This window comes from Desmodus rotundus, chromosome 5 (assembly GCF_022682495.2).
Source record: "Desmodus rotundus isolate HL8 chromosome 5, HLdesRot8A.1, whole genome shotgun sequence".
NCBI lineage: Eukaryota > Metazoa > Chordata > Mammalia > Chiroptera > Phyllostomidae > Desmodus > Desmodus rotundus.
Window position 1 is genome coordinate 7,829,352 of NC_071391.1, and position 26,706 is coordinate 7,856,057.

Here is a 26,706-nt window from a genome sequence, read left to right on the forward strand (position 1 = left end):
AGATAGGAGGCAGTGGGCAGTCACCTCCTGACCTTGGCACCTGCAGCCTCAGGGCCCACAAGCTCTCCACAGGCTGCAGACCCCCTCCTGTCTTGCAGGAGGGACCGCCCCTCCAAATGATAATTGCATTTCCCTAATTATCTCCCTGCAACCAGGGCACGCATCCTCTCGAGACCTGTCCTGTTGCTCCAATCTCAGAATTACTGATTGGGGACAGAAAAACACTTGGAGCACTGGATCGATTTCCTTGCCCAGTTTCCCAATGAGGGAAGAGAAGGGGACGGGTTAGTGGTCATCCTGCCCTCTCCCCCACCTCCACGATGAGGCCCAGGCCCTCTGGCTAGGGGTGTCCAGGCCTTGAGCCACGGGCGGGCCCTGGGCACGGACACGCTAGTCACTGACTCTCCAGCTTGATGTACTGAGTCACTGGTTTGAAAGGGGCATCTGGGCAGATCTGGATCTCTCTGGAGAAAGGCGCCAGCGGCAAACCCAGTGTCTGAGGCCAGGGGCTGTGGTTATCAGCCCGAAGGGCTGGAGGGAGGCAGAAGGCAAGGGTGGCCCAGCAAAGCCAAGCCCTGTTCAGTGTCCTGGTTCCCCAGGGACTGGAGCTCTCCCGCACTTAGAGGGCATCAGTCACCTCGTAAAAGTTAAAGAGGGCGATTAGTCACCCTGTGAAGTGGAAAAGGTATGGCCTTAATCAGGGCCCACAGGGGTGGGACCCAGCCTGGGCCACTCAGTCTGCTCTTCAGGAATGAGCTGGAGAAGGTCCTTATCCTCTCTGAGTATCACAGCTCCAGGCTGCAGGGCGGGGCGTGGCAGAGGCTGCAGGGTGGGGCGTGGCAGCCTCAGCCCAGGGCAGGCAGGGCTGGGCTGCCTGCCTGGCTGCCTGCCTCTGCTGCCTCCGTGGCTGAGCACACCAGCCACGCACAAGGGGATACAAAGGCCTGCTTTGGGGCGTGGGGGCAGACGAGACCAGAGGCTTTTCCAGGGGATGCAGATGGGAGGATGAATCCTTTCTAGCAGTGCCCTGACTGGCACCATTGTTTGCCAGCACCACACTGAGAACTGGACTCCCTACCAGAGCTCTGAGTGGAAGGTGTGCCCGGGACCAGGCACGCACAAGTGAACAGGCACAGGGGGTCAGGGACTCCCTCAAGGCCACAGCGATGGTGGGAGCTGACGCACACCCCATCAGTTTGCTCCCACGGCAGAGCCAGCGCGGGACAGGCCCTCTCCCTGAGACACACGTTGCCCGGGTTTCTGCGGAAGGCGCAGGAGAAGAGGCTCTGCTGCTGGAAGCTGGAACCCGAAGCCCTGTGTCCCACTGCCTTTCAGGACAGTAGCAATGACAGCAGTCGCAGCGGCGGCACACACTCTGGGAAGCACTTCATAATCCTGAGAGGCCAGGGCCAAACATTCAGAGCACGTGCAAGCAGATTCAGGGGGTCCCTCTGTACAGCCAGCGGGGGGGGGGGGGGGGGGGGTTCTTGGGAGGAAGGGGGCGTGGCCGAGGAGGGGCTGGCTGGAGCAGGTGGTTTGCTCGGGTCATTCCAGCCGAGAGAGAGAGAGAGAGAGAGAGAGAGAGAGAGAGAGAGAGAGAGAGAGAGAGAGAGAGAGAGATAGATAGAGATGGATGAGGGACCGGACAGGGTGGGTGGGGGTGGTTCTGACTCACCGAGTTCTTGAGGTCGAGGTACTTGGTGTTTCTTGTCACCGGCATCCCAGATAGGAAGGCCAAGATGTCATTGTTGGCCTGTGAAACACACGTGTGCAGGTGGCTGCTCCAGGCCAGCTGCACACTGAGGAAGGGGTCTGGGCGCCCAGCCCTCCACTCTGTCTGCTTCTGGGTGTCCTTGGGAGCCCAAGGGTTGCGTGGTGTCCAGCTCTTCTGTGACCCAGCCAGTTTCCCAAAAGCTGGGATCTCGTCATATTGCTAGTTGCTTCCCTTCCACTCAAAGCGCCATCCCCAACCCTTACTGGGGATATTCCTAGGCCAGGCCGGGGGGGACACATTTTGCGGGAGATGCTGGGAGACCCTGGCTGGAACCAGTGTGTTGTGGAGGTGGGGTGGGTGGGATGGAGAGGCGAGGGCATAGGCTGAAGCCCGAGTTGCATCATGCATTAGCCCCTATGCTCAGAAGTCCCTTGTGGCAGCCTGGCTGGGAAGCGGCCACATGTGGCCCAGCAGAGGGGGGTGGCTCAAGCCAGAGTCACGAGTGGTGGCTGCAGGAGTATGCTGGGGAAGGGAGGGGGTAAGCATCAGAGGGTGACTTCCAGGGCCCAAGAGATGTGTAAACCTGGGCACCAGGAGCAGCAGTGGTGGCAGGGGTGGCAGGGAGAGGCCTGGGTGGAAGGTGGTATGGGGCGCACCTAGAGAGGGCCGGGCGCTCACCTCGTCCAGCACGGCATTGCGCTTGGCCCGCTGTCGCTGCCGAAGCAGTACCAGGCCAGCTATGATGTCAGAGGGCACAATGTCCAGGTCCCGGAAAAACTCAGCGAAGAGGTAGGCAATTTCTGAGTAGGCATCCTATGAGGCCCAGGGAAGCAGGGGGCGGGGGTAGGGGTGGGGGCGGGGCAGCAGGAGAGAGAATAAGAGACCGGGAGTGAATCTCCTGGGCCTGGGCATCTGCTCGGGCCCCTGTGCAGGTTCACCCTGGCACCTCGCAACACGACCCCGTGCGGCCCTCTGCAGCGTAAGTCTGAGGCCCCGCAGACCTGACCCTTCTCCCTCGCCACCTCCCGGCCCTCCTCTGTCCTCGGAGCTCCTAGGGCACTCACCGTCTAGCACACACAGATGCCAACTGGAGCCATTTCCTGCTCTTTCCCCCACACTAGGAATCAAGGCCTGCACAGCCCGCTGGTTTCTCCTCCGGCCTTTCTCTCTAGCAGAGAAGCCAAAACTAAGCCCCTGCCTGCTTCCTCCAGCCTCTGAGTTTCTTCCCAGCTCCTGCCCAGGGCTGCAGGCTCAGGGACCCCACCATGTGCCTGGAGAAGGGTGCGATGCTGGGCCAGGGGCCCCTCTGGCTTCCCTGCAAACCCCATCCTTGGGACAGCTCTGCTGGTCCGTGGGCCCTAAGTCCTTCCTGCCTCACACCAAGCTGCAGTCTGGAGCCTCGCCCCTAACCTGTTTGAAGAGGCTGTGCTGGGGAAAAACTTATGGCAACTGGTTCTGTGTCGCTGGGTTCCACCCTTGGGTGTCTGGCCCTTGCACACACACACACAAAGGGTCGCAAACTCAAGTGCCTAAGGGTGCCAAATGGAGCCAGCTGTGACTCGGCCCCAGCTGCGCGGCCCTGTGAGAGGCCCAAGCTGCCCGATCCAGACACACAGAAGTTGCTGCTTCAATGTTGGCATCCAACTCAAATTGTTAAGGAACACAGTGAAGGCAGCAGAAAATGTACTCTGGGCTGGACCTGACCCCCTCCCCTGCCCCCACCATGGTGCTCCCTTCTCACTAGCCTCCAACACCAGCCTCGACTCTACCATGTACCCCTCTCATGCCCTGGCAGGCCTAGCCCCCGTCTGCCAGGGGATGGCTCCCTGCCCTCCACACGGCCTGCCTGTGGACCAGGCCCTGGGCCATGACCCCTCAGACCCCTAGGTAGGGGTGACCCTACCCACCAGGGAAACTTGGAGGGGGGGCTTTTTTATACTTGATTATTTGCTCTACAGCTCACCAGGGGCTGCTGGTGGGAAAGAGCCACTCGAGGCTTCTGGTGGCTTCCACGCTCAGGGAGGAGCAGTCTCCTGACCTCACTGGCTCTGCCACTAACTAGCTGTGGGACACTCCACCTCTCTGGGCCTCAGCTGCCCGATCTGCAAAACGAAGGGCTGGACTAGGTGATCTCCAAGGGCCCTGTGAGCACTGGGAGCTCTGCCTGAGGCCCCCAAGGGCCCTGCCTCCCTGTCCGCTTCTGCAGCTCCCTGCCACCGACAAGACCAGCTGCTCCTTGGAGCACCAGGAGCAGAGGCCGGCTGCGTGGCCAGGGCCTCACTGAGCACCTTGTAGCTGCAGCAGACTTCCAGAGTAGTTTGCAGCTGGTGATACGCTGCTTTTCTTCATCTTCAGGTTGCCCCCATTTTTGAGTGCCTCTTCTAAACTAGACTCTGAGTTCCAAGGTGGGGAGTGGTCAGTGAAAAACCTTCAAATATTTCTGTTCCCTTGATGAAGGTCAAGGGATGAGAGGTCAGCTGTTTCACACTCAAGAGGGGGCTCATATATGTGGGGGGCAGGGGGGGGGCTTGTAAATGCACAGGCTGTCGCCTGGCTCCTGCTCAGAACCCAGCTGCCTTCCCCTAGCCGGGCCCACCCAGCTCCCCAGCGAGCCAGGCTCCCGAGGCGTGGACGGCAGGACGCAAGCCCTCAGTACGCTACCTCCTGGCACTTACTGACTGTGAGTCCTTCGTCCGGGTGCAGCAGAGGAACACTTTGAGTCGGCGCGACCAGCTGGTGGCTTGACCCTCCTCTAACCGGTGCCTGCAAGGAGGGGAGTCAGCATGTGTGAGGTCGTGTGGCCGGACCACAGAGCCAGCGCCCCATCATTATAAAAACTGGGTGGCCTGTTCCCAGGACCCCACAAAAGGACTCCCACAGGGTGTCTGGGCCCAGCCAAAGCAGGGTGGCCAGTGACCTGGCTGCCCCTGAGGGGACTCCTGCTGGCCTAAAGTGGTGTGCTGATGGCCCAGGTACCCAGCTTTTGCAGACTGGACACCAGCCTGCCTTGGGGGCTCTGGAGCTGGCAGCCCAAACCTGTCGCACAGAGCTGCTCCCCCTCAAAAGGATTTCAGATGGTCACATTCTGCACACATGGGGGAGGCGTAAGGGCTGAATGCGGCTCTGGGTTTCCCAGCTCCTTGGACCTGCCACCTTAGAGGGGACAGGGCTCCCAGCCTTCATCTGCATGGCTGGCCCTGGCCATGCCCACCCCCGCCCTCAGCCCCCCCGAGTCTGGCTGTTCGGCTGGGGAGCTGGGTATCCAAGAGTCCGCACCCAAAGGCAGCGAGGTAGGCAGGCCAGGCCCCTGTGGAGGCCTGTCCTCGGTCGGGTGCTCAGAAGCCGGTGTGTTTTCAGATGGGCCCAATACTAAAAACGGACATTTCTGGACTGAGCAAGACGGGACTGGTGTGCTTCTGTGATGTGTGCCCTCCCGCTGGCCCTGACAGAGCCTGATGCCAGGCGGTCAGGATGGGAAGGCGTGGCGGCCCTGAGTGCGTGCCAGGCACTTAGCACCCATCAGAAGCGACAGGCCAGGCCTTCCCTCCTGAGCCCCTGAGCTCCTCTCTGTGGCAAAGGCCACTTCTTGCTCCCAACCCTGGTCCCGAGAGGCCAGGGAAAGCCATAGGGCCTTCCAGGGCTACAGGAGGGGTAGGAAAGGGTACACAGGAAGTGCTGTTTCTGGGACCTGCCAGCTGCAGTCCCACCTGCCAGAGGCTCGATAAAGGGAAAGAATGCTGGCCAAGCCAGAGTCCCAGAGCATCACTTTTTTTTAACCCTTTCTAACCTAATGGGGTTTCAAAGAGAATTTTCTGCTGTCTCTGGCTTGATGGAGGTGCTGACTGTACACTGCGCTGCAGCACTCGTTGTGTCCACCAGGGGGCAGATGGCGACGGTGACAGGTTTGACCTAATGTATTAAGTTAGGCTGCAGAGACCAATACAGGGTGAGACACACTAAATCCAGACAGAAAAAACTCCAGGGCCAGCACCCCTCTGCCCCGGGATTCACTAAAGGGAAGGGAGGACAGATACTCCTGCAAAGACCCAAGGTCAAGGCTCCCAGGGAAGAATGCTGGAAATAACCCATCTCCCAACTCCCACCAGTTGTTAATAGAAGGAGAAAGGGCCAAGGACTCAAACAGCTTCCTGACTCCCAGAAACTAAATTAACCTGTCAGTGAGGCACAGCAGGCCTTGTGCGCATCCCTGAGGCTGGAAGTGGTTGACGGGCTGGCGGGCTTGAAAAATGTCCTTGTTAGAAAAACTGATGGTTTCCGAGCAGAGGGCGGGTAAGTGGGGAACAGCCTGAGAGGTGGCCATGCTAGCTGAGCCATGGCCTGGGCAGCCCTCGTGAGCCCGACCCGAGAGCTGCAAAAACCACAGCCGATGGGACCTGTAAGCTCTGAGGCCTCTTACTCACCCGCACAGGGCCCGGAGGTCACAGGAAGACGTTCCCATTAAAATGACAGCCACTGACAACCCCCAGCTGCAAAGGCGTTGGCTGCCCTGGGTCCCAAAGGCAATTACCCGGAGTCAGGGAGGGGAGATTTTCTTCCAGGGCCCAGGGGCCCAGAAACTAGGTCAGGTGGGGGTGTGTCCTCAGAGTAAGCAAAGTGGGACGGGTGGTGGTGGGGGGGCGGCGGTGGCCGGCCCCCCGGGGAGGAAAAACCCGCTCTGGAGCCTTGGCCCCGAGAACTGGCATTCCAGGCTGGGAGGTGGCCAGCCCAGGCCTGGGTGTGGCTCTGGCTGCAGTGCTGAGCTGACGTGGAGGCAGGAGGGTGGAGTGGGGAGATTGCTGCTGGACATGGGGGCCTGGGCAACACCCCCCCACCCCGCCCCACCCCCGGCTGAGGGCTCCTGACCCCGCTGCCCCACGCTGCACATGCAGAGCCAGTTCCATGCTCCACCAGCGTGACCCGGGGCCTCCCTGGGGTTCCGACTCCTAGCTGCAGAACGGGACTCACGGCCACACCAGGGCTGGCAGGAGGGCTGGCGGTGGAAAGGGCAGGGCCTGACTCTCAGCACAAGCTCCGTGAACAGGGCTGACTGTGGCCCATCCTGGAAACCCCCTCTCTTTTTCTTTCAATAAACAAGAACTGCTGTGACCCTAGGTGCCCTCCCTCATTCTCTCTGCCATGGCTCAGCCTTCCCCATTCTTCAAAACACCAGGGAAAACCTACCCCTCCAGGAAGCCTTCCTTGGCTAACCTCCTCCAGCTCCCTTAACCCTCAAGGCAGCCTAGCCAGTGGTTAAGAGCATGGGCTCCCAAGCCAGCCTGCCTGGGCTTGGTCCCAGCCCCATCACGTAGCAGCTGAGTCACCCCAGGCCAGTCACATAGCTTCTCCTCGGCCCAGTGTCTTCATCTGCAGGGAGGATGATGGTAACAGCTACCCCATGGAGATACTGTTAGTTAACATATATGATGGGCTCAGCTTGCACATGCCTCCTGCTAGTACTGCCGTGGTTACTGGCGTTGAAGATGAGGACGACGGCCACCGTTCACTGTGTGCGCGCCACTGTGAACGCTGTGTTGGCCACTGGGCAGGTGCTATCTACTTTAAATCTCCGAACCGTAGTGTGAGGCGGGAGCTACCATTACTCCACTTTATAGACCAGGAAACTGAGGCGGGGACAGGCGTGGGCCAAGCCCGTGGCTCACACAGGTTGCGATGCAGTTTGGGAGGCGTGGGGACAGCCTTCCCCACCTGTCAGCAAATCCCACGAGGGGACTGCCCACCGCCCGGCCAACTGACCGTAGGTTGTAGGTCCGGAGGTTGCGCTGCCTCCTCTTGGTGGCTCTCAGCTTGACGAAGGTGCGGCCCGTGGGGTCGAAGACGCAGAGGACGGTGATGCAAACGCTAAGGATGACCACCCAGTTGCAGACGACCATTCCTGCGGGGGCAGCAGTGGGAAACAAGAGGTAGAGGTGCTGCTGGGGACACCTCTCTGGCTCACCAGCTCCCTGACCCCAACTGCTGCCAGCACCCAACAAGGCTCAGAAGCCCTGGCTCCAGGCTCTGGCCATGTGGCCATCCCCTTCTGGGCCGTCACCCCAAGGCCCACCCTTGGCACAGAGCAGGCGAGGTTTCCAGCGAGACGTTGAGGGGCCCTCAACTGTTGTCCCAGGCAGCTCTGTGCTTGCTGCTGTACCCCCAGACTGGGGTCCCACACGGGTGAGCCCACAGTCCCTCCTAGAAACTGCCTCCCTATGGTTGTACTCGGGCTCCTCTCCTACCCTGTCCCTGCCGCCCCCACGGCTGGCTGACATACCAAGGGTGACGTTCTTGGCAGTGAGGTCGTTGCAGGACGTGTAGTACTGAGTGAGCCAGACGATGCCCACGATGGCGTAGATGAACTCAATCACCAGGATGGCTGTGAGGACAGCAGGGCCCTGGCTGAAGGATGGCCACCCTCTGTCCACAGTGAAGGGCCCTGGAACCTCAGCCTGGCTCCTCCTACCGCAGGGCCTCGGCCAGCTCAGCAGCAGGGGCATCAGACCCCCACTGCTCCCCACCCCAAGGCCTCATGGAGGAGAGGGCCCGGGGAGTGCAGCTCCCCCCATAACTCTATCCCGTTGCAATGTGCCCTCTGGCCCCAACACTCCCAGAGGAGGCGACTGGAAAGGTGGACGATGAAGAGGCATTTCCCTGCTCTTTTGGGATTTTAGGGTTATAACCATGAACTCTAGAATCAGACGTATCTTAGGCAAGTTACCTAGTATCTCTCAGCCTCGGTTTCCTCATCTGTAAAATGGGTGACAATGTCTGTGGGAGACACTGCTATGTGAGAATTAGACTGGAGAGTGCCCACATCAGGGCAACTGCTGCTTCCCCAGGAAGGGGCCTCTGGCACTGGAGGCAGGAGGAAGGAGGGGGGCACTGCAGCGGCTGCTCCAGGCACCCTGAGCCCAAGGCTGAGGCGGGGCTGGGGGTGGGAACTGGGCAGCCCTGGAAGCCCCATCTCCATAGGCAGCACTGTGTGGCACTGCAGCCAGACTCTGGAGCCAGACGGCCTGGGTTCAAACCTCAGCTCTGATGTTTGCACATGAGCGGTGTGGCCCTGAGGGAGCGGATTAACCCCCTGGGCCTCAGAGCCCCCCCATTTGTAAAACGAGACTAATAATAGCTCCTCCCAGAGTTAACGTGAGGGAAGGGCTAACACGGTCCATAGGACCACAAGAGGAGTGTTCGCTAAGGATGGGGAGAAGGCCAGGAGGAGGGCGGAGGCTGGCCCTCCTGGGAACCAGCTGGTGCAGGCCCCTGGGGGCTTTTCCCAGGACGGTTGGGCTGGGGCAGGGGGTTGGGCAAGGGGGCAAGGGGGTCTTCAGGGAGGGTCACAGAGCAGCTGAAAAGACAGCCTAGAACAGGGTGGGTGAACTTTTCCTGTAAAGGCCAGAGAGTAAATACATCGGACTTTGCAGGTCATACTCTCTGTCACAGCTCCTCAGCTCTGCTGCTGTCACACGAACGCAGCCAGAGACAAGGAGCACAGGAAGGAGTGAGTGTGGCTGGGCCCCAGTGAAACTTTATTCACAAAACAGACAGCGGGCTGGGTTTGGCCTTCGGCCCAGGTCTGCCTGTCCCTGGTCTAGAACTTAAGCCCAGTGAGTCTGCCGGGCCCCATCGCAGGTCCCGACACTCGTGGGCTGCGTGACGGAGCACAGAGGAGGGTGCGGGTGGGGTGGTCCGGAGCAGCCCCCACCCGAGGCGGGCGGCCCTTACCCAGGCGCACGTAGAGCACGTACTGCATGGATTCCCGGGGCTCCGTGTAGAGGATGCCTCCGCGCATGCTCAGCCAGATGATGGCCATCTCGGCGATCATGCAGCTCAGCAAGATGCCCAGGTAGCCGCGGCCGTGGTCCACCAGATTCAGGGAGCAGGCCTCATGGGGGTTGTAGACCAAGCCGAAGAGCACCACAGACAGGATCACAAACCTGGGGGGCCGGCACGTGAGAGGGGCCGTAGCCTGCACCCCTCCCACCACCCCACCCAGCCTGGGCTCAGCGGGCGCAGAGCCACTGCCCACCAGCATCCAGTGCCTTTGAGGGCCCAGGTGCCACCAGGGGCAGGGAAGCAGAGCAGGGAGCCAGCTGCCAGCTGTGGGAGACAGCAGCAGCCCCGCCCAGGGCTGGGCTCCGTCTGGTGGTGGCCAGGTGGGGTCCCTGGGCTCCGTGTGGGTGTCACCCCAGGGGCTGTATGATTCAAGCATACACCTTGGGAGCTGGGAGCATGACAGGATCCGGAGAGATGGCTGGAAAGACTCCCTCTAGCCCTTTCTCTTCAAACCCAGGCCGGTGGCCCCAAGACTCACCAGGTGGTGTGCAGGAGGAAGAGGAAGATGGCTGGCAGGACGAGGTCATCGCTGCCCACAGACCAGCGCCGCCGGAACACCACTATCCCGGGCATGGCTGGCAGCTCTGCGGAGGCTCAGCGGGCCTGGCGCTCACCTCCTGAAAGACAGCGGAGGACCCTGTGGCTGCCGGGGCCACCGAGGCACCCAGGTCACTGTGCTCTGGCCAGGCTCGCTCAGCAGCACAAGCATCTCTCCCAGCCCCCAGAGCCCACAGGCCTCCAGGACCCCGGCAGTGTGAACCCATCTTTGGGCAGGACCCACCTTCGTCCTTTCCACCCCCGGTGCCAGCATGCAGGACCTCAGCAGCCAGACCCTGGCATCTCTCTACTCCTGAGGTCTCTCTGGCCCCTAAGACTGGCTCTTTCCCCTCGGGGTCAGCTGTGCCTGGGGTTATCTCAACAGTAACTGCTCCGCTCCACCCAAGGCCTGGGCTCCCCCACTGCCTCCCCTATGCTGGGTCGAGGGAGGTCCCCTAGCCCTGTCACTGCCTGTCAACAAGGAAACTGGCCCAGTGCCTGCAGTCCTTGAGATGGGGCGGGGGCGTCCCACATCAAACACAAGCCTGCGCCCGGCAGGAGAGAGGCAGAGCAGGTAGAAGGCTGAAAGCCTTGGGACAGGTGGGGTAAGGGACGGCAAGCCTGGAGGTAGGAGTGCCCAGCACATAGTAGGTGCTCAGTAAATATTTGTTGGAGGAAGTCTTCAAATTCTCGCTTTGCTAGAACCCCAGGAGCATGCTCTATGGCTTAGTTTTGTACCCACCAGGCAGAATTCCCAACCTCAGCTACACCACTTGGTAGGGAAGCACATGGTTGAGATCCAGGGTCAAGAGCATGTCTGAGGTCCCCAGCGCCCCTGCTGGACTGGCAGTGGGTGAGCCCTGAACGGTAACCCCACCCCCAAAACCACACCTCCTATGCCCACCCGGAGCCAAGCAGCCTTTACTGGCCAGCGCCCAGCTCTCTGAAGTCACAGAGTTCAAATTTGCCAAGGGAAGCTCAGGGACAGACGAGTGCCCAGGAACCCGGGCCCTGATCCCTGGAGCCAGGGGAACAGGGTCGTGGAGCAGGCTGAAAGGCTCCCGCAGGGGCTGGCCCAGGGACCCCAGAGCGGGACTCCGGGGCAGCCCTGCAGAGCAGTCCTGCCATGGGAGGTCCCGCTGGGGGACAGCTGCCCCAGGCTGGCAGGGGCTTACATGGCACAGGGTCCAGGGGCTGGTGGCAAGTCCTCCACTCCCTGTGATGGCTCCAGGGAAAACAAGTGTCCTCGGAGACAGCATCAGTCAGGAAGGAAGCAGGCAAGTCTCCCCCAGCTGCCGGGCACAGCCCTGAGGGTGGGCCAGGGGCGTGGGGCCGCCAGCACATCCGGCCCAGCGAGTCTCCATCTCCCTCTCCCGGCTGCAGCCACTTCATCTAGCTGCTGCTGCCTGGCAGGCGGGCTGGCGGGCTAGTCTGCAGGGTCGTGCCTACCCCCCCCCCTCAGGAAGTGACATCATCCCACTCTCTGCAAGGAGGAGTCCGAGCCCGGATTCTGGGAAGCAGGGAGAAGGATGGAGAGCGCCAGCCGGGTGCTGTGGTGGCCGGGGTGGGGTCTGGGGCTGCAGGGCCTCGGGCTGCCAGGGCGTCTGTGACAGGGGGCTGACAGCACAGCAGCAGCACCAGCTTCGGTTAGAAAGGACGGGGTGGGAGAGGCTGGGACACTGTGGGGGCAGCGGGGCCAGGGCAGGACAGAGCCGCCAACAGCTGAGGATTGGCCACCAGGTCTCCACAGACCCTCCCGGTCTCCAGAGGGCCCCCGGAGGGTAAGGTGGGGTGTGGGGTTGGGCCCAGGGGGCCCCCTCATCAGAAGGAATGACTGAGAGGCCCAGGCCCAGCACAGGGCCAGTGCCCACCCAGCAGGTGCTACAACTCCGCCTCCTGCTCTAGTCAGGCCCGGCATGGGTGGAGCACCAGCCCTTTGGAGGCAGGTGGCGGCGGGCGGTGGGCGAGGACCCTGCCCCTGCCAGCAGCCCAGAACATCTTGTCCTTAGGTATGTCCCTCCAGGGGTTTGGAGGGGCCTTCTCAATCGCCTCTCGCTCCCACCTTGGAGTCTAGAATGCTCCTTAAACTCACACACACCATTCCCACATCCCCTTCGAACCCACAGGCAGCCCCGAGAGTGTGCATGGCCCTGCCCTCCCTGCTCTCAGGTGGGTGCAGTAGGGCCGGCCTGGCCCCTGGCCCCACAGAGGTGGCTGAAGATCATTAGACACGGGAGTGACGTGGCCAGTGGCCGCCTCTGCCCCCAAGCTTGAGGCCAGCAGCCGTGGTCAGTGCCGGTGCCCGCCAGGTGATGTGGAGCCCGGCGGGTGCCCTGTTGCAGGCCTGGGGACCACACCCTGCCCCCTCGGGCCTGCACCCAGGGCCGGCCCACCACTGCAGAGTCCCAGGCACAGTGCTGGGAGCCCAGGCTCCACCACCCACTGACATGTGACTTACTGGTGGTGCCTCAGTTTCCTCATCGGTCGATTACCCCACCTGCTAAAAGTCCGGGTGAGGACCATATAGGAGGCCGTCCACAGGTGCCCTCGCCGCGCTGGGAAATGGCAGTGCTGATCCTGGGGTATTAGCGGGGTGGGGGGGGTGCCTGGGGGGAGGCTGAGGCAGAGGGGGAGTGTGTGAACCCTGCTGGGCCGGGCCAGCAGATCTCCAGCCGGTCACCGACAGGCTGTGGTCTGGGGAGAGGGTGGCAGGGCTGTGCTGCTGCTGGGCGGAGGCTGGGCGACCCAGTCCATGCCGGTTCATAAATCTCAGGGCTGCTATTTTTAAGGGCCTGAAAGATGTCCTTTCTCTGAGACCCCAGCTCCTCACAATGGGGGCCTGTTCCCCTGCTGGAGATGTGATTTCATCTGGAGGAAATGTCTCAGGAGGGGGGAGGGCAGAGGCTGCTTCCTGGTCTGGGGCTGCCTCAGACCATCTGGCCCTCCTCCCTGGGGCGCAGGGACGATGCCCCCCAACCAACCTCCCCGCCCAACCCCAGACCAGGGGCACTTCTGGGGGGGGCACGGCACCCCCTCCAGGGGGGGAAGAGCAGGGGCATGGCTAGGGTTCCCCATACTGCTGGCTGAGCCCCTAGCCCAGGCAAGCATGAATGAGGTGCCAGAAGACCCCCCCAAGGATGGGATGATTTGAGTGACCCTAGGGAGCCCCTTTCTTTCCCACCCACAAAGCCCAATTTCCCTGATGGTGATTCAGGTCCCTGCACTAAGTATTAACAATTCTGGGAGTTCCTCTTCCTAAAGATGCAAAAGTCTTCTTAAAAATGCACATGCTCTTCCCTATTTTAAAAACCTCCCGGGGCTCCCTGTGGCCTGCGGGGCAGAGTCAAAGCCCCTTGGGCAGCGGCTACGGGCCTCAGTCTCCGGCAGGTGGGCTGTGCCACGCTGCACAGGGCCTTGCCCTCTCTGAGTCCTGGGGCAGGAAAATACCCCCAGCCTGTAGGGAGACTCTAGCACAGATCCCGCCCTCAGCCAGCAGGCTCCTTCTGGCTGGAGAGGTGCTCCAGCCCCTTCTCACACTGCCCCACCTTCCTCTCCCCACCACCCCCAAATTCACAGCTCCCTAAATTCCCCTCTTTGGAAGGTTCTCTGCTTCATTCACCCCAGTTCCTCTGCCAGGCAAAAAACCCTACTCATCTTTTTAGACTTGTCCAAAGTCACCTCCTCTTTGAAACCCTCCCTGATTGCCCCCAGCCACCTCACCTTTCTCAGGCTGAACAGGCTGCCCATTTATGGGATCCCGGAACCCCTCACTCCAGTGTAGCTCTGGGCAGGCCGTCCTATAGTGAACTTGCCAATTCCTTGCTGCCCATCCCTTCCCCTGCTCAGCCGAGAGTCTGTGCGGACAGGGGCCTTGCATGCCCTTCACCTTCCCCCCCCTTCTCTGCCCCTCTCCTCCTGAGCAGCCTCATTCAGCTGTGCCCTAAAGCATCTCATATCCCCCTGAGGGGGCTCTGCTCCTGTCATAGGAGTCCTCTTAGCTCACACCCTTGGCATTTGTGGAACCACCCCACCCCATGCCTCCCCAGCTTTCTCAGGGAGAGTCACCTGCCTCATCTGGCTGTCCTCACTGCCTAGGGGCCCCATTGTCCCCTTCTGCAAAGTGGGGGTGACACCCCCCTCCCCAGAAGTCTGTAGGGAGAACTGACTGTAAAGTTGTCACCAGAGGGTTTGCATAGGCCCTGGCAGACCCCGAGACTATTCGTGGTGGCTGTCATATTAACAGAGCTCCTGCGAGTTGCTGGCAGGGGGATTTGGGACCGCCCATGGCTGGCTCCCCCTGATGGGAAAGGGCTGGGCTGGGAAGACCTACATCCTGACTGGGTAATGTCCCCCCACTGCGAGCCCTGGGGGCTGCTGGCTAAAGCGCCTAGGCTGGGCCTTGTCCCCCAATCCCAAGGTGCCCTTGTTGCTTGACCCTGGGAGCATGTTTGAGGGAGAGGAGGCCCTCAGCAGTGGATCCCAGATGGCACATGCCGAGAGTTCCCAGGACAGGGAGGGAGGCATGGGCTGCTGTGTCCACCCTCCAGATGGCCATGCACAGGGTCTGACTGTGTGGGACACGGGAGGTCACCTTGCTTGTCTGCAGTACCTGGTGCCCACAGGGGATGTGCTGTGAGAGACCCCAACAGTGCCACCTCCAGCTTCCAGGTCAGCTCATAAAACTTCCCACCTGCTAGGAGGTAGCCTCGGGCATCTGGGCCCAGGGATGGGCTGGAGATTGAGTCTGAAGGGATGATGGCCCGGTCCAGGCCACGGGGATGTGTGTGACGTCAGCTGCACACCTCCTGAGTCCCGACCCTGGACTAACCACCTTCCGCTCTCGCAGGAGTGATGCAGAGGACAGCAAACACGCCCACTCCACGGGCTCTGCAACAGACCGAGTCTGAGCCCTGGCTCTGCGCTTCCTGGCGGCGTGACCTTGGACAAGTTACCTAGTCTCTCTGTGTCTCGGAGCCTCACTTCCAAACTGGGGCTGGGGACAGAACCTGCTCAAACTCTCGTGAGGGCTAAGTGAGTCACTTAGTCACGACAGCACCTGTCACGCAGGACATTCCAGCAAGTGCTGGCTTTTCCCGAGTGTTACTACTGAAGAGTGAGGGCATTGAGGCTCAGAGATTCCGGCCCCATACTTTCCAAGGAGCAGGAGGCTGGGCAGGCAGGGGGCGCAGGTCCTTCCTGCAGGTGTGCAAAAGTCCCCACTGGATGCAGGAACGTCAGTTAGAAGGGGCTGCAGACACAGTCCTGCACCCCCTTTTAGGGGTGAGGATACAGAGGTTCAGAAAGGCCCCAGAGGCTCCCGGACTTCCCTGCCAACAGCATCCCGGCGTCCCCGAGCCGGCCCACTCCCTTCTCCTTTCTCACAGCATACCCACTCGAACTCCCTGAGAGACACGCCATTAACAGAGTGCCGCCCCAGGGAGCCTGGGCTGAGATCCTCTCTTTCAGGCTCTTAAACATGCATGGCCCTCTTGGAAGCCAGCACACGAGCTCCCTCACTGGAGATCCCCCTGCAAGAAGGAAGCAAGCCCTCATACGGCTTCCGAGTCGGCTGCGGCTGGCTCTCCCCCTCCAGCAGGCAGGGTCCCCGTTGCTCAGCTGGTGAAGGACGTGAGCCGCTCACACCCACGGCCACCCTCCCTGGGCCCTGGGACCACTGCCTGCTGAGGCTGATGACCAGGCCAGAGCTAGCCACACCCTAGAGCTGCCAGTTGCAGACCAAGAGCAGCATCGCCAGGCCACAGAGTGACCGCCCCTCCTGGCCTCAGTTTCCTCTTCTGAAGAATGAGGAGCTGGGATAATGGGAGACTCGTCTTTCTCTTAGTTAATAAACCTTAGCATTTATTTGTATTCACAACAAATGGCTGTGTGAGCCTTGTAGGAACCACAGACAATGAAAAGGTAGAGTATACATTTAAAAACCAATAACCCTCAGAACAAAAACTATGTGAATTAACTAGAAGGCTGGGGGACTCCACTGCACATGGGCAAGACATAAAGGTGAACACCGCTCCTTCGTGAGGGGGGGCGGGGGAGGGCCCAGGACTCCGCTCCCACGATGAACGTGGTTCCGTGGACAGGGCTTTGAAATTGGAAGGTCCTCCAGAAAAGCTCACCGGGACAGGCCCCTGCTGTCTGCTGGCCCCCCTCGGCCTATGGGGTTCCAGGCGTTTCTGTGTCGGATGCTGAAGCTTTTCTCGTCTTGGGCGGGGGGCATCTGACAAAGTGGGGGATTAACCGCCGTGAGGCTGGGCCCAGGCAGCCTGCAGGGAGAGCAGTAGCTCTGAGGGGCCAGGCTGGGGGCAAGCTTGCCCACAGGCCCCTCTCACCTAGCTGGGTGGGCAGGTGGTCCCTGCTCTCTCTTCATAGGTATCTAAGGCACAGGCCTCATTAGGGGTCAAATCCCTGCTCTTCTGCTTCTTGGCTGCAGGGTTGGTCAACCTCTCTCGGGGGGAGGGGCCGACACACCCTAACCAGAACCCTTCCCCAATGCTGCAGGGCAGCTCCAGGGCTCCAGGGCGATGGGGGAAGCTCGGGGTGGGGGCCCCTGTCGTTTTGCCTCCTGTGGCACCGGTCAGTTGCCGACCACATACTGAGCTGTGTGTAAGTCCGTCGCAAATGGCTCACATCATCCTCATAACCACTCTGCACGCTCAGCACTGCTGCCACCGTGTTTTACGGGGAGTGCCGTGACCTGCCTGGGTCCAGAACAGCCCAGTTCCAGAACCTGTGTCTTAACCAGTACACGTTGCTTCTGCAGAGCAGGATTCAGCTAAATGCCTGTTTCTGAACCCAGAGGCTGGCTTCAAACATACCCTCAGGGAGTGAGGAGGCAGGCCCTTAGGGTCCTCGTCACGCAGTGAGGGAGAATGTGGGTGTCAGCCCCATTCTGCGAACGTGGGAGGCCGAGCCCAGGGGAGCCCACCATGTGTGCGGCCAGGAGCGGGCACAGAGCTAAACTGCGCACCGTCTCCTTCCAGCCCCATCAGGCCTCTGGCGGCACTACCCCAGCTTCACGGATGAAGAAACTGAGGTGCAGAGAGGTGCAGCGCTCGCCCAGAGACCCTGTGGCGAGGACTAGGCAAGGTGGGGTCTCACGCACCTCTGTGAGTTACTTGAACAAGCCTGACGTCACCCAACTGCTCACGTACACGCACGCCGACAAGAGCCACAAGTTCCTTCCTCCCCAAGTACGCCCTCCTTCCCGGGGCCATGGCCCCACACAGGGGCTGGGCTCTGAAAGGCACAGGAAGGGAGAAGGCGGCGAGGGCGGCGACAGAGAGAAAGCAGACGTGGGCTGGGGGCCCACATGCGCCGCCAGCCTGTGCCGGGTGTGTGCAACCCAAGTTAGGGGCCAAAAGCTGTCGCTTTTCTCACATCAGCTGTGCGGGAGCAGAAGGCAGAGCCCAGCCTGCCCAAGGCCAGCGCCGGATTCAGCTCAAGACGGGTGCTCACACTCCTGGGCCCTAGGCCTGCGGCAGTGCGCCTGGGGTGGCTGGGGCAGGAGGGGGATGCCACTGCCCCACGTTCCCCTCTGCCCTCAGGGTCTTGGACTCACAGGCACCTTCCCCACAATCCCCGCCAAGAGGACCTTGACTGGCCGGGGGAGACACCTCCTGTCTTTCTTGCTACAGCCCTGTTGGGGGCCATGGCTGTTCCCATGTCGCAGATGAGGAAACTGAGGCTCCGAGAGGTTAGATAACCGAGTAAGGGCCAAGTCAGGCTCTGAAGCCAGGTGTCTCTGCTGTGTTCTCTCTGGCTCCAGCGGCACCGTGCTTGCTGGGCGGTGAAGAGCAACCTGGGGCCCCGGCACGGAGTTCAGACAAGAGGGTGAGAAGGAGCAGCCCCGACTACGACTACGGGGACCATGCCTACAGCCGCCTGGGGCTGCACACAGAAATACCCCCAACAGTCATTCTGTCACCTGCTTCTTTCTAAACAACTCTCATCTAGTATTTACTACACGGCAGGTACTGTAGCAAGCAGCTCGTGAATATTACCTTCTCTAACTTAATCTTTCTAACAACCCTCATAAGGTAAGTTATTATCTCCACTTTAGGGATGAGGAAGCGGAGGCCCAGGGAAGTTAAGTAACTGGCCCAAGGTCACTAGGCCAGTAAGCAGCAGCGCCAGGCCCTGAGGCTCCTGAGGGGCCCTCTGCGGGCTCTGTTTATCACTTATCGTGGACACTCCAGCTTCTCTTCTCACACGAAGCATTTTCCACTCGTCTGCAGCAAGTAGAATTTGCCATCTGCCACTGGCTCTGTTGCTGACACTGGCCAAATCCCTGGGAATCAGCTGGGGCCTTTCACTTCCTGCTAGCTGGTCCAGGAGGGCGGCTGGATGCTGGGAAGGAGGAGGAGAGCTGGGAGGGCAGAGGCCCTCCTCCCGCCCAGAGCCCCACCCTGGTCCTCCACGGGGTGGGGGAGTGTGGGAGGGTTCCACCAGGCTCACTTAGTGTGGCTGGAATGGGCCTCTTCCCACCAGCAGGATGGGTTCCCTGGCTCTGGCCAGGCCATGTTTGGTTCCAGAATTCTTCCTTGGAAACTTCATTTTCTGAAACTAGGAACGGGCCCTTGTCCCACACTCATTCTGTTGCAGGGGCGAGAGAGGTACCCTGGTGCAGCCCAAAGTGGGGGGCTCAGCTGGCCTGATGGCACTGCCCGACTGCCTGGATCCCCAAGCCCCGGGCCATTTCGTCCCCCCTGTCTGTGGGGAGGACATCGCCAGGTCGGCAGGCGGGCAGGCACCCATCCCGGGCCTGTTTCTATTTGGACCGAGTCCCTTCTGCGTCACCCCGTGGTCTTCTCATGTCCCCTCATGCTCCAGCACATCCCTACTCCTGTCTGTCTCCCTGAGAACCACCCTCCCCTGGGCTGTCGGACCTGGAGGCGGCACCTGGAGGCGGGGGCTGCCCAAGGAGCTCACTGCTGCCTCCCTCAGGTCTGGGGCGGGGCAGCCCTGGGTTGGAACGTTGGTCTGTCACTTATAGTTGTGACCTTCAGTTTTCTGAGCCTCAGCTTCCTCACCTGTAAAACGGGATAATGAAGGTACCCACCTCAGAGGGAGTCGTGAGAAGTCAGTGAGATAACGCACATCAAACACTCGGCTCAGAGAAAAGCTCAGTGGCCGCCGTTACTATTTATCAATCACCTCCCCTGAGAGTGCTCAGAACTCCTCACAGCACAGAGTCCCTGCCCCTGAGGCGTGGCCTGGCGCTAATCTTCTGTCATCTAAGTCAACTCCCAAACAGAAGGGCCCTGCTCTCTCTCCCTGGTGGCCAGGCTGACCCACCCCGCCCTCACCCTGGGCAACCTGCACAGCACCCTGACCTACCTTCTCAGGCAGGGACGGTGTCATCTCCTAGGCGCCCACCTGCCCGGGCTGAGCCCGCCCTGTGCCAGTGAGGCAGGAATCACCTTGCCACAGGTCAGCTCAGACCAGGGAGCTCGGGCCCCAGGCCATGCCTGAACGCCTGCTGGAAGCCCCACACCTGTCTGCGTCTCTGAGTTTCAGCATGTCACAGCAGCCCCTTCCCAGCTCAACCTCTGGGTGCCCTGAGGACCAGAGGTCCACTGCTCATGCTTGTCTGTCCAGTCCAGCATCCTAACCCCAGCCCAGTCCCCACCCGACACCTCCCCCAGGGCCTCTGGTCTCCCTCCGGCCACTTGCTGGGAGCCCCCAACAGGGCAGTCCATCTGCAGGACTCTGGCCACGTCTCAGAGCTTCCCCAGAACAGATTCCCTGTCCCAGGTGCTGACAACACCTCCTAGAGGAATTAGCACCTTCCACTTTATTAGGGGCCCCCTAATGAGGCTGTTAATGAGGATGCTAAGCGGGCACACCTAGCCTGACACCTCCCTTCTGGGAGGCCCCACCCCCACGCCCAGCATACCCTGAGCCACCAGGGTCTGGTCCGTTGCGCCTCTGCGGGCCGGGCCTCAGAGTCTGGCCTGCACTGGGGAAAATGCTCCCGGACTCCGGAAGGCTGCATGGGCCATGGGCCCACGGTGAGGCCACCTCCCTGGGCAGCACGGCCATCTAGGGCACAGGCCCGCCACTCGGGCTATTGGGTTTCACTTCGACCATTCCCTGGGCATCGCCGAAGCAGGTGGGGATCGAGTGACTTTGTAACAGGAGCTCCTTCCCAGGGGAGGAGGTCTGCAGAGTTCCCGCATGTAGCAGGAAGGACTAGCATCCTCCGTCCCACGGAGCATGGGTGGGGGTGGGCATGTGGGCCCAGGCGCCGCCTGCGGTGGCCCCCTCCTCTCCTGTGCCCAGTGAATCAGTGCTTTGAGGACATCAGTGCACCTCAAAGTGGGTTTCTGGGAACCCTGGGGCAGCCCCAGGTGAGGGGAGGTGGTCACAGCTGGGGCTGGCAGGGGACATCAGTCAGAGCAGCTCTTGGCTGCCTTCCAACTGGCGTTTCACACAATGTACACACTTGCAATGTCGTGTTCGAACTGAACTGTCTCAGAACTTAAACAATGTTTGAGAGGCACTGGACAGGATGACCTCTCAGGTCCATTCTGGCCTTGACTTTTAGAATTCCACTTGCTGTTTTGGCTCAGGTTGGCTGAGGAAAGGCCCTGGGGCTCTAGGCAGGAGCCCCAGCTAGTTCAACTGTCATGCGCGTCTCCTGGCCTGAGTCATGGGGACAAAGAGGGTCACAGAAAACACTGTCAGGAACTCGAGGCCCGGGTCCGTGGTGCACTCTCCTGCTGCTCACACTGCCCCGTGCTGTCCCACCTCCCTGGACAGGGAAAAGCTGGACCCAAGCACAGGTGGCCACGGGCCTCCCAGAAGGGGCAGGGGCTCAGAGGCCCACTGCCACTGGTTAAGGACAGTGCAGGCCCCGCATTTGTCCTCCTGCCCCTATTCACTCGGATGCCACAACCTTCCAAGGGCCGTGCATAGGCCACTTCTGAGGGCGAGTCAACTGCCACTTCCTCGTCTGTCAAATGGGACAGTGATGATGCGCCTCCCCCATGGGGCCCTTGTGAGGACGAAGTGAGTTCCTAGTTGTCACGTGCTGAGAGCGGGATCCGGCACAGAGGGGCGCTGGGCAGCATCCACGTACAGACTTTAAATCTTTATTTAAATACATCCTCTCCTCAAAAGCATATTATGCTCCTATATGCTCCTTAAATACAATTAAAACTCCCGCCCATTAGCTATAGAACTCTCCACCAACCGCTGCCCCGACCCAGGTCCCCGCCGGCGGGCCAGCCCACCACCTGCTCCCATCCACACCTCCCACCTGCTCATCGATGCCCCAGCTGGGCTTCCTCCTCTCCAGATGCCCCACTCCCTTCAGCGGCTCCTCCTGGTGAAGCTGGGGCCCATCCCCACGTGGCCTTCAACCCCAGCCCTGGTTGGTCAACCCACTCTCCTGCATGCTCCTGGTGCACCTGCCTCATCTTTGTTACGTGGAGGCTCCCGAGGAGACTTGGCCTCCCCGCTCTCCCTTCCCAACCAAAAGTGGGGAGGAGTGGGTCTGGAGGGTCTGAGAACAGAGACTGGAAATGCGGGAAAGCCAGGAGGGGAGCCCAGGCCTCTGTGAGGGGGCAACCCCATCGGGCATCTGATAAACATCATTCTTCTGCCTGTTCTTGCCTAGACGAGGGACCCATTTTACTGGGTAAAGGCTTGACCTCAGGCTGAGTTTGACGTCATTTTCCTTTCCAGAGGACTCCCCCTCATGGCTGGGGGCCCCAGCCATGTCATACTGTCACTTCTTCCTAGCCTGTTCCCTGGATGTGGCAGAAGGTGGAGCTGAGGCTACATCCTGGCACAGCCCTAGGGACCACGGGCTGGGACTCTGCCCTCCAGCCCAAGTGGCACTCCAGGGAGGTAACAGGCATTTGGCAGGACCTCCTACCAGTCAGCCCTGGTCAGGTGCCTGTGGCCCCAATAAGCACCTGCTAGTAGCAGGCGTAAGGCAGGCTTTTCACTCACCCCCGCGGGTGCCGGGGGGTCGGTGAAGCTGCTGGTGACTCCAGGGAGTGAACCTTTCAACAAGAGCAGACAGCACCATTGAGAGAGCAGGAGGCCCGGGCACGGAGTGCTAACGGGATGCCCACCAGGGGCGGAGGAGACAGATGAGGTCCTGGCCAGGCCGGCTGGGGCAGAGGCACCTGCCAGGCAGAGAGTGGCACCTGGTCCCCTCCGGAGCTTGGGGAAGCAGTGTGATGTGCCTGCTATCTCCGCAGGCCAGCCCTTCACTGCTGGCCCCAGACAGGCTCTGGGCGGGGAGTGGCGGTGAGGGAGCCAGCAGGGCCTGAGGGGGCGGCCTATGCCACAGCTCCTGCTGTCTTCTCCACTCTTGGTGGCCGCTGGCTGCTATAAATACCTCTCTGATTCTGGATGTTGCAGGAGGTGACCTAGAATTGTGGATTCTGGGGCACCCTGGGTGCCCCCTCCCTGCCAGTGTTAGACCAAGCCTGCCTGACCAGAACATCCTGGCAGCCTGTGAGCCCACCCCTGCTGGGCAGGGCGGTGGCTGGGAAAACCCCAGGACTGAGGGACACCTGTGGCTTCCAAACCCTGAGTCTCCTATGACCAGCACTCTACCAGCTGCATAGCAAGTGCTGGGGGCACAGGGCTCCTGGAGAGCAGAGGCCTGACCGACCCACGGAGGAGACTCAGCCCAAGGCTGCTGGCCTGGCCGAGGCCACCTACGGCAGCCCCCTCGGGCCTCAATAGGTGTATTCCGCAGGGAGGAATACACCAAGGCCACTTCATCCCCTTCCCTTCCCCCACCTGCTCAGTCCCTTGGTCCTTGTTAGATACGACCTGCTTTCCAAACTTGTCCTCACTGTAGAAGCCTCGCTGGGATGCACTCTACTTTGACAGGGGCCCAATGAGAATGTCGGCCAGCTGTTCATTCTAGCAGCATGCTTCTGAGTGAGCCATTCCTGCCTCCAGGGACCCAGACAGGCCCAGGCCCCAGGGCTCAGGCTGCTCTGACCTGGGGGGTGACCCTGGGCTGAGCGATGTGAGGACACCAACCCTTACCTGTGGCCAGGGTTTGGATCCAGGCTTCCTGGCTTAGGGGCAGGGTGAGGGTCTGAGAGGAGCAAAGGCTGGAAGCAGCTCCAGGGATGCGCACTGGGTGGTGGGGACACAGGTGAAGACCGGGTAAAAATAATTTGTGCACGCAGCCCTTCTCCCCTCTTCCAGCAGGTAATCAGAGCGCCAGCTACGCACCAGGGGCCCCAGCAATAGATACAAGACACGAGGCAACCCTCACAGAACCTACAGGCCGGAGAAAAGAGGCTTCCAGTGAAACTTCACAGACAACAAGGAAAGATTCTGTGATGTGTGCTCGGGAGGGGCAGGTCCCTTCAGAGCCTGACTAGGGAGGGGAGGGCAGCTGCCTGAAGAATGGAGCGGGAGCTGGGACCTGAGGGCAAGCTGAGGAAAGAGGCCACAAGGGGAGGGCAGTGGGGGAACCGAGTGAGAACACCCCTCAGCGGGAGGGCCTGAGTGAGGACAGTGGAGGACGGAGCAACGACCAGACCAGCCGGCAGGAGCAGAGCAGGGAGAGCCTAGTGGGGCCTTGAAAGCCAGGCCTGGGAGTCTGCCCTTTATCCCGAGAGTGGCTGGAAACTCACGGGCCAAGGCAGGCACCAGGGTGAAGCGGAGACCCAGACGGAGACTCAGCAGACAATGGAGGCAGATGGGACGGGGCAGTAAGGGAGAGAGCGCCGTCAAGGGCGCTACAGCCTAGTGGCCCAGGCAGCTGGACAGGCAGAGGGCAGCACTGGCATGGGCCCTGGCACCCTGGGATGGCAGGGCCATCAAGCCCTGCTTCAGGGCAGGGTGGGCAGGGTCCCGGTTCACCCCATCCTGGGGGCATGCCGTGAAAACCGAGCACCTGCTCATGCCAACAGGGTCACCTTCCCTGAGAGTTCCAGCCCAGCCCAGGCCCGCCCTCAGGTGCGCAGCAAGCAGGGCGTTGGGGCAGTGTGCCCATTCAGGGGTGGTCCCTGGGCTCTGCTGCCATAATTGAAGGGCCCCATAATGAGCTTGAGGTTAGAGGCATTTCCCCTGAACGTTCAGCTCCTTGCGCTTACTGCCACCGGCCCTGATCACGAATAGGACCACATGGAGGGGACCTTAACCCTGGTGGAGGAGATCGCAGAGCTGATGCAAACCCACACAGGAGGGGGTGGAGGCTGGGACAGAGGAGGTCTCTGGATGTCGGTCACCTCTCACCTCATTTCCAGTCCTCCCACAGAGCTCATCACACTTGCAGCACCTGCCCCTTCCGCTGGCCGGCCTGCCTCGTCTGCTCCGGTGCTGCTGGGCTCACCGCCCTTGCACGCTCTCAAACAGTCCAGAGTGTCCTGTCCCAATGCCCAAGTCCTCAGGCCTCCCTGTGCCTGGACATGCCCCTACCCCCAGTCTCTGCCTGGCTCGCTCTCTCCTGTTGCTGGTTTCTTGGCTCAACCCTGGCTGCTCTGACCCACCTGCTGCATCTCAGGGGCCCCAGCTCCTCTCCATCACACCCCCTGCTGTGTTTCCCCCTCAGCACCCTCCACCTTCTAACACTCTCAGGCTTGTGTGGCACTGTGTTTACCATCCTCCCACCCCCCCACAGGGTGCGGCGGCCAGGGCAGGGGACCTCACCTTCTTCCTCCCAGCAAAAGGCCAGGCGCCCACCGAGTCCCTGCTGTCTGAGGAGGAGCCATGTCCCAGCAGAGCCTGGGGGAGCCCGTGGCTTGACTCCTGGCCCTGGGCCCTTTGCACACACCCACTGGCCCCAGGTCCCATCCCAGCCCAGCCCAGCCTGCACTGCTCTCTTGCAGCAACCACCACACACAGAACCTGGCTGGTGCCCAGCCACCCTGCTGTGGGTGAGGCAGGGGAGAAGTGGGGTGTCTTTATCTCATGGAGGCGGAAGCAGTGGGGGGAGGGGGTGTTGGGTAATGTGCGGGAGGTGACACAGTGAGCAGCAGAGGCCGGACTGTGACCAGTGATCTAGGGAGGTCCAGCTGCCTGAGGGGCTCCCTTTCCACTTCACCCACAAGCCTGCTCCTCTCGCCTCCCAGCCCCACGCCCTGGCTTCCCTGTGCATCTGTGGGAGAGCGACTTGTGGTGCCCACCTCTGAAAAACCAACAGCGCACCGCTGGAGGGAGGGAGCTCTCCACAGGGAGAGCACACAAGCCATGCACGCTGGGGCCCCCTCCCTGCGCCAGGGTGCCCCACGTGCGAGGGGGGCTCAGCGAGGGTGTGGACCTGGGGAAATGACTTTCCATCAGAGCCTCAGTGTCTTCACCTGAAAATATGGGGCTCGGCCAAATGATGGCCAGTTTCCCTAGGATTCACTTTCTCATTCGCCCTGAAGGCATAACGTCCAGGGGTCTTCCATGTCTGCCTCAGCAATACAATCCCACGAAGTCCCCGAGATACTGAAAACACCACCTCACAGCTGGCCCGGGAAGGAGATGGGCAGGGAATTGCCTGGTGTTTTAAGGGCACCAACTTGAACCAAATTCAAAACCTAACCCATCACTGACTTGCCTGTGACCTCGGGGAGTCTCTGAGCCTCAGTTCCTCTCCAGACAATGGAGACAGAAATAGTCATGGCCTCCTGGGCTGCTGAGGAAGGGAGGGGACGTGGGAAAGGGCCTGTCTTCCAGGTCCTCCCTCCCGTGACCCTGATGTGCTCTCTGTCGACTTTCTAGGAATGCGAGGAGAACACCAAGGTATAGCAGAGGCTTCCTGGGAGAAAAGCACTGTGATTAGCAATCATTAGCAATATGATTACTTCCCTTACAGACAGAGCCCTGGGCTCCCATGTTCTCCCCCATGGGGCCTCACTCAGAGTCTCCATATTCCCCCCTCCTCCTGGCTCCCACCTGCACAATCAGGGGCCAGAGAAGAGCAGGCAGCACCAAGAGGCAGGCCCCCCACTCCAGCACCTCCCCTACTGGGGCAGAGGGCCGAGGAAGGGCCCAGACAGTGAGGGGATGGTGTCTAGACCTGGGGCTTGCTCCCTGCTGGCCCTTCCACCACCCTCCGCACAGAGCCTCCTCCTGGGTCCTCAGGAGGACACATGAGATCATGTCTGGGAAGAGCTCAGAGCTCCTCGGAGAGAAAAGGCCCCAGGGACCCCAGGTGGGATCAATTATGAATCGATGCTCTCATTTAGGAGCACCTCAGCTTCCTGCAGGGCAGAGTGGGAACCCAGGTTTGGTGCTGGGCTGGGCTTGGCCACGAAGAGGTATGGACACGTCACAGCCTCCTGGAGGCCCAGTTCCTGGGAGGGGAAATAAAGAACCTCTCTGGGACTTTGGTTACAGCGCCACACGAACAGGAGTGTCCTTCCCTGCAAATGGGAAGTGCGAGGGCGCCAGCCTCACAGCGTTTCCGGGAGGAGCGCCCACTGAGTGCCCGGCAGGGGACCCTCTGTGCTGCCAGGAGCAGAGAGCTGTGGGCCCACAGGCCTGAGGATGGGGCTGGCTGCAATGCTGCCCGGGCCTGCACCCACCCCTGACCAGAAGCAGGAAGAGGGCTTTGGGACCTGGCAGCCACAGCGAGTGGAACAAGTTATAACCCCCAGGAGACTAGCACTCCACTTCTTCCACGTCTGCCC

The 26,706-nt window shown here is 61.0% G+C and overlaps 1 protein-coding gene across 6 annotated transcripts in view; it reads right to left on the bottom strand.

The window, feature by feature from the left end:
• Positions 1–26,706, bottom strand: part of DAGLA (diacylglycerol lipase alpha) — a 60,449-nt gene that overhangs the window by 14,003 nt on the left and 19,740 nt on the right. For 3 of the 6 annotated variants that reach the window (XM_053925015.2, XM_045183437.2, XM_053925014.2), the window contains exons 2-8: positions 10,026–10,164; positions 9,437–9,648; positions 7,986–8,087; positions 7,469–7,607; positions 4,390–4,477; positions 2,393–2,527; positions 1,676–1,753 (exon numbers count right to left, since the gene is read on the bottom strand). In XM_053925015.2, coding sequence (XP_053780990.1) covers positions 1,676–1,753; positions 2,393–2,527; positions 4,390–4,477; positions 7,469–7,607; positions 7,986–8,087; positions 9,437–9,648; positions 10,026–10,120 — 849 coding nt within the window. In that variant the 5' untranslated portion in view covers positions 10,121–10,164. Of the gene's footprint in view, positions 1–1,675; positions 1,754–2,392; positions 2,528–4,389; positions 4,478–6,135; positions 6,318–7,468; positions 7,608–7,985; positions 8,088–9,436; positions 9,649–10,025; positions 10,165–11,259; positions 11,369–26,706 lie in introns of those variants that run through there. The other 3 variants (XM_024574326.3, XM_045183438.2, XM_053925016.1) reach the window with 3 other exon arrangements.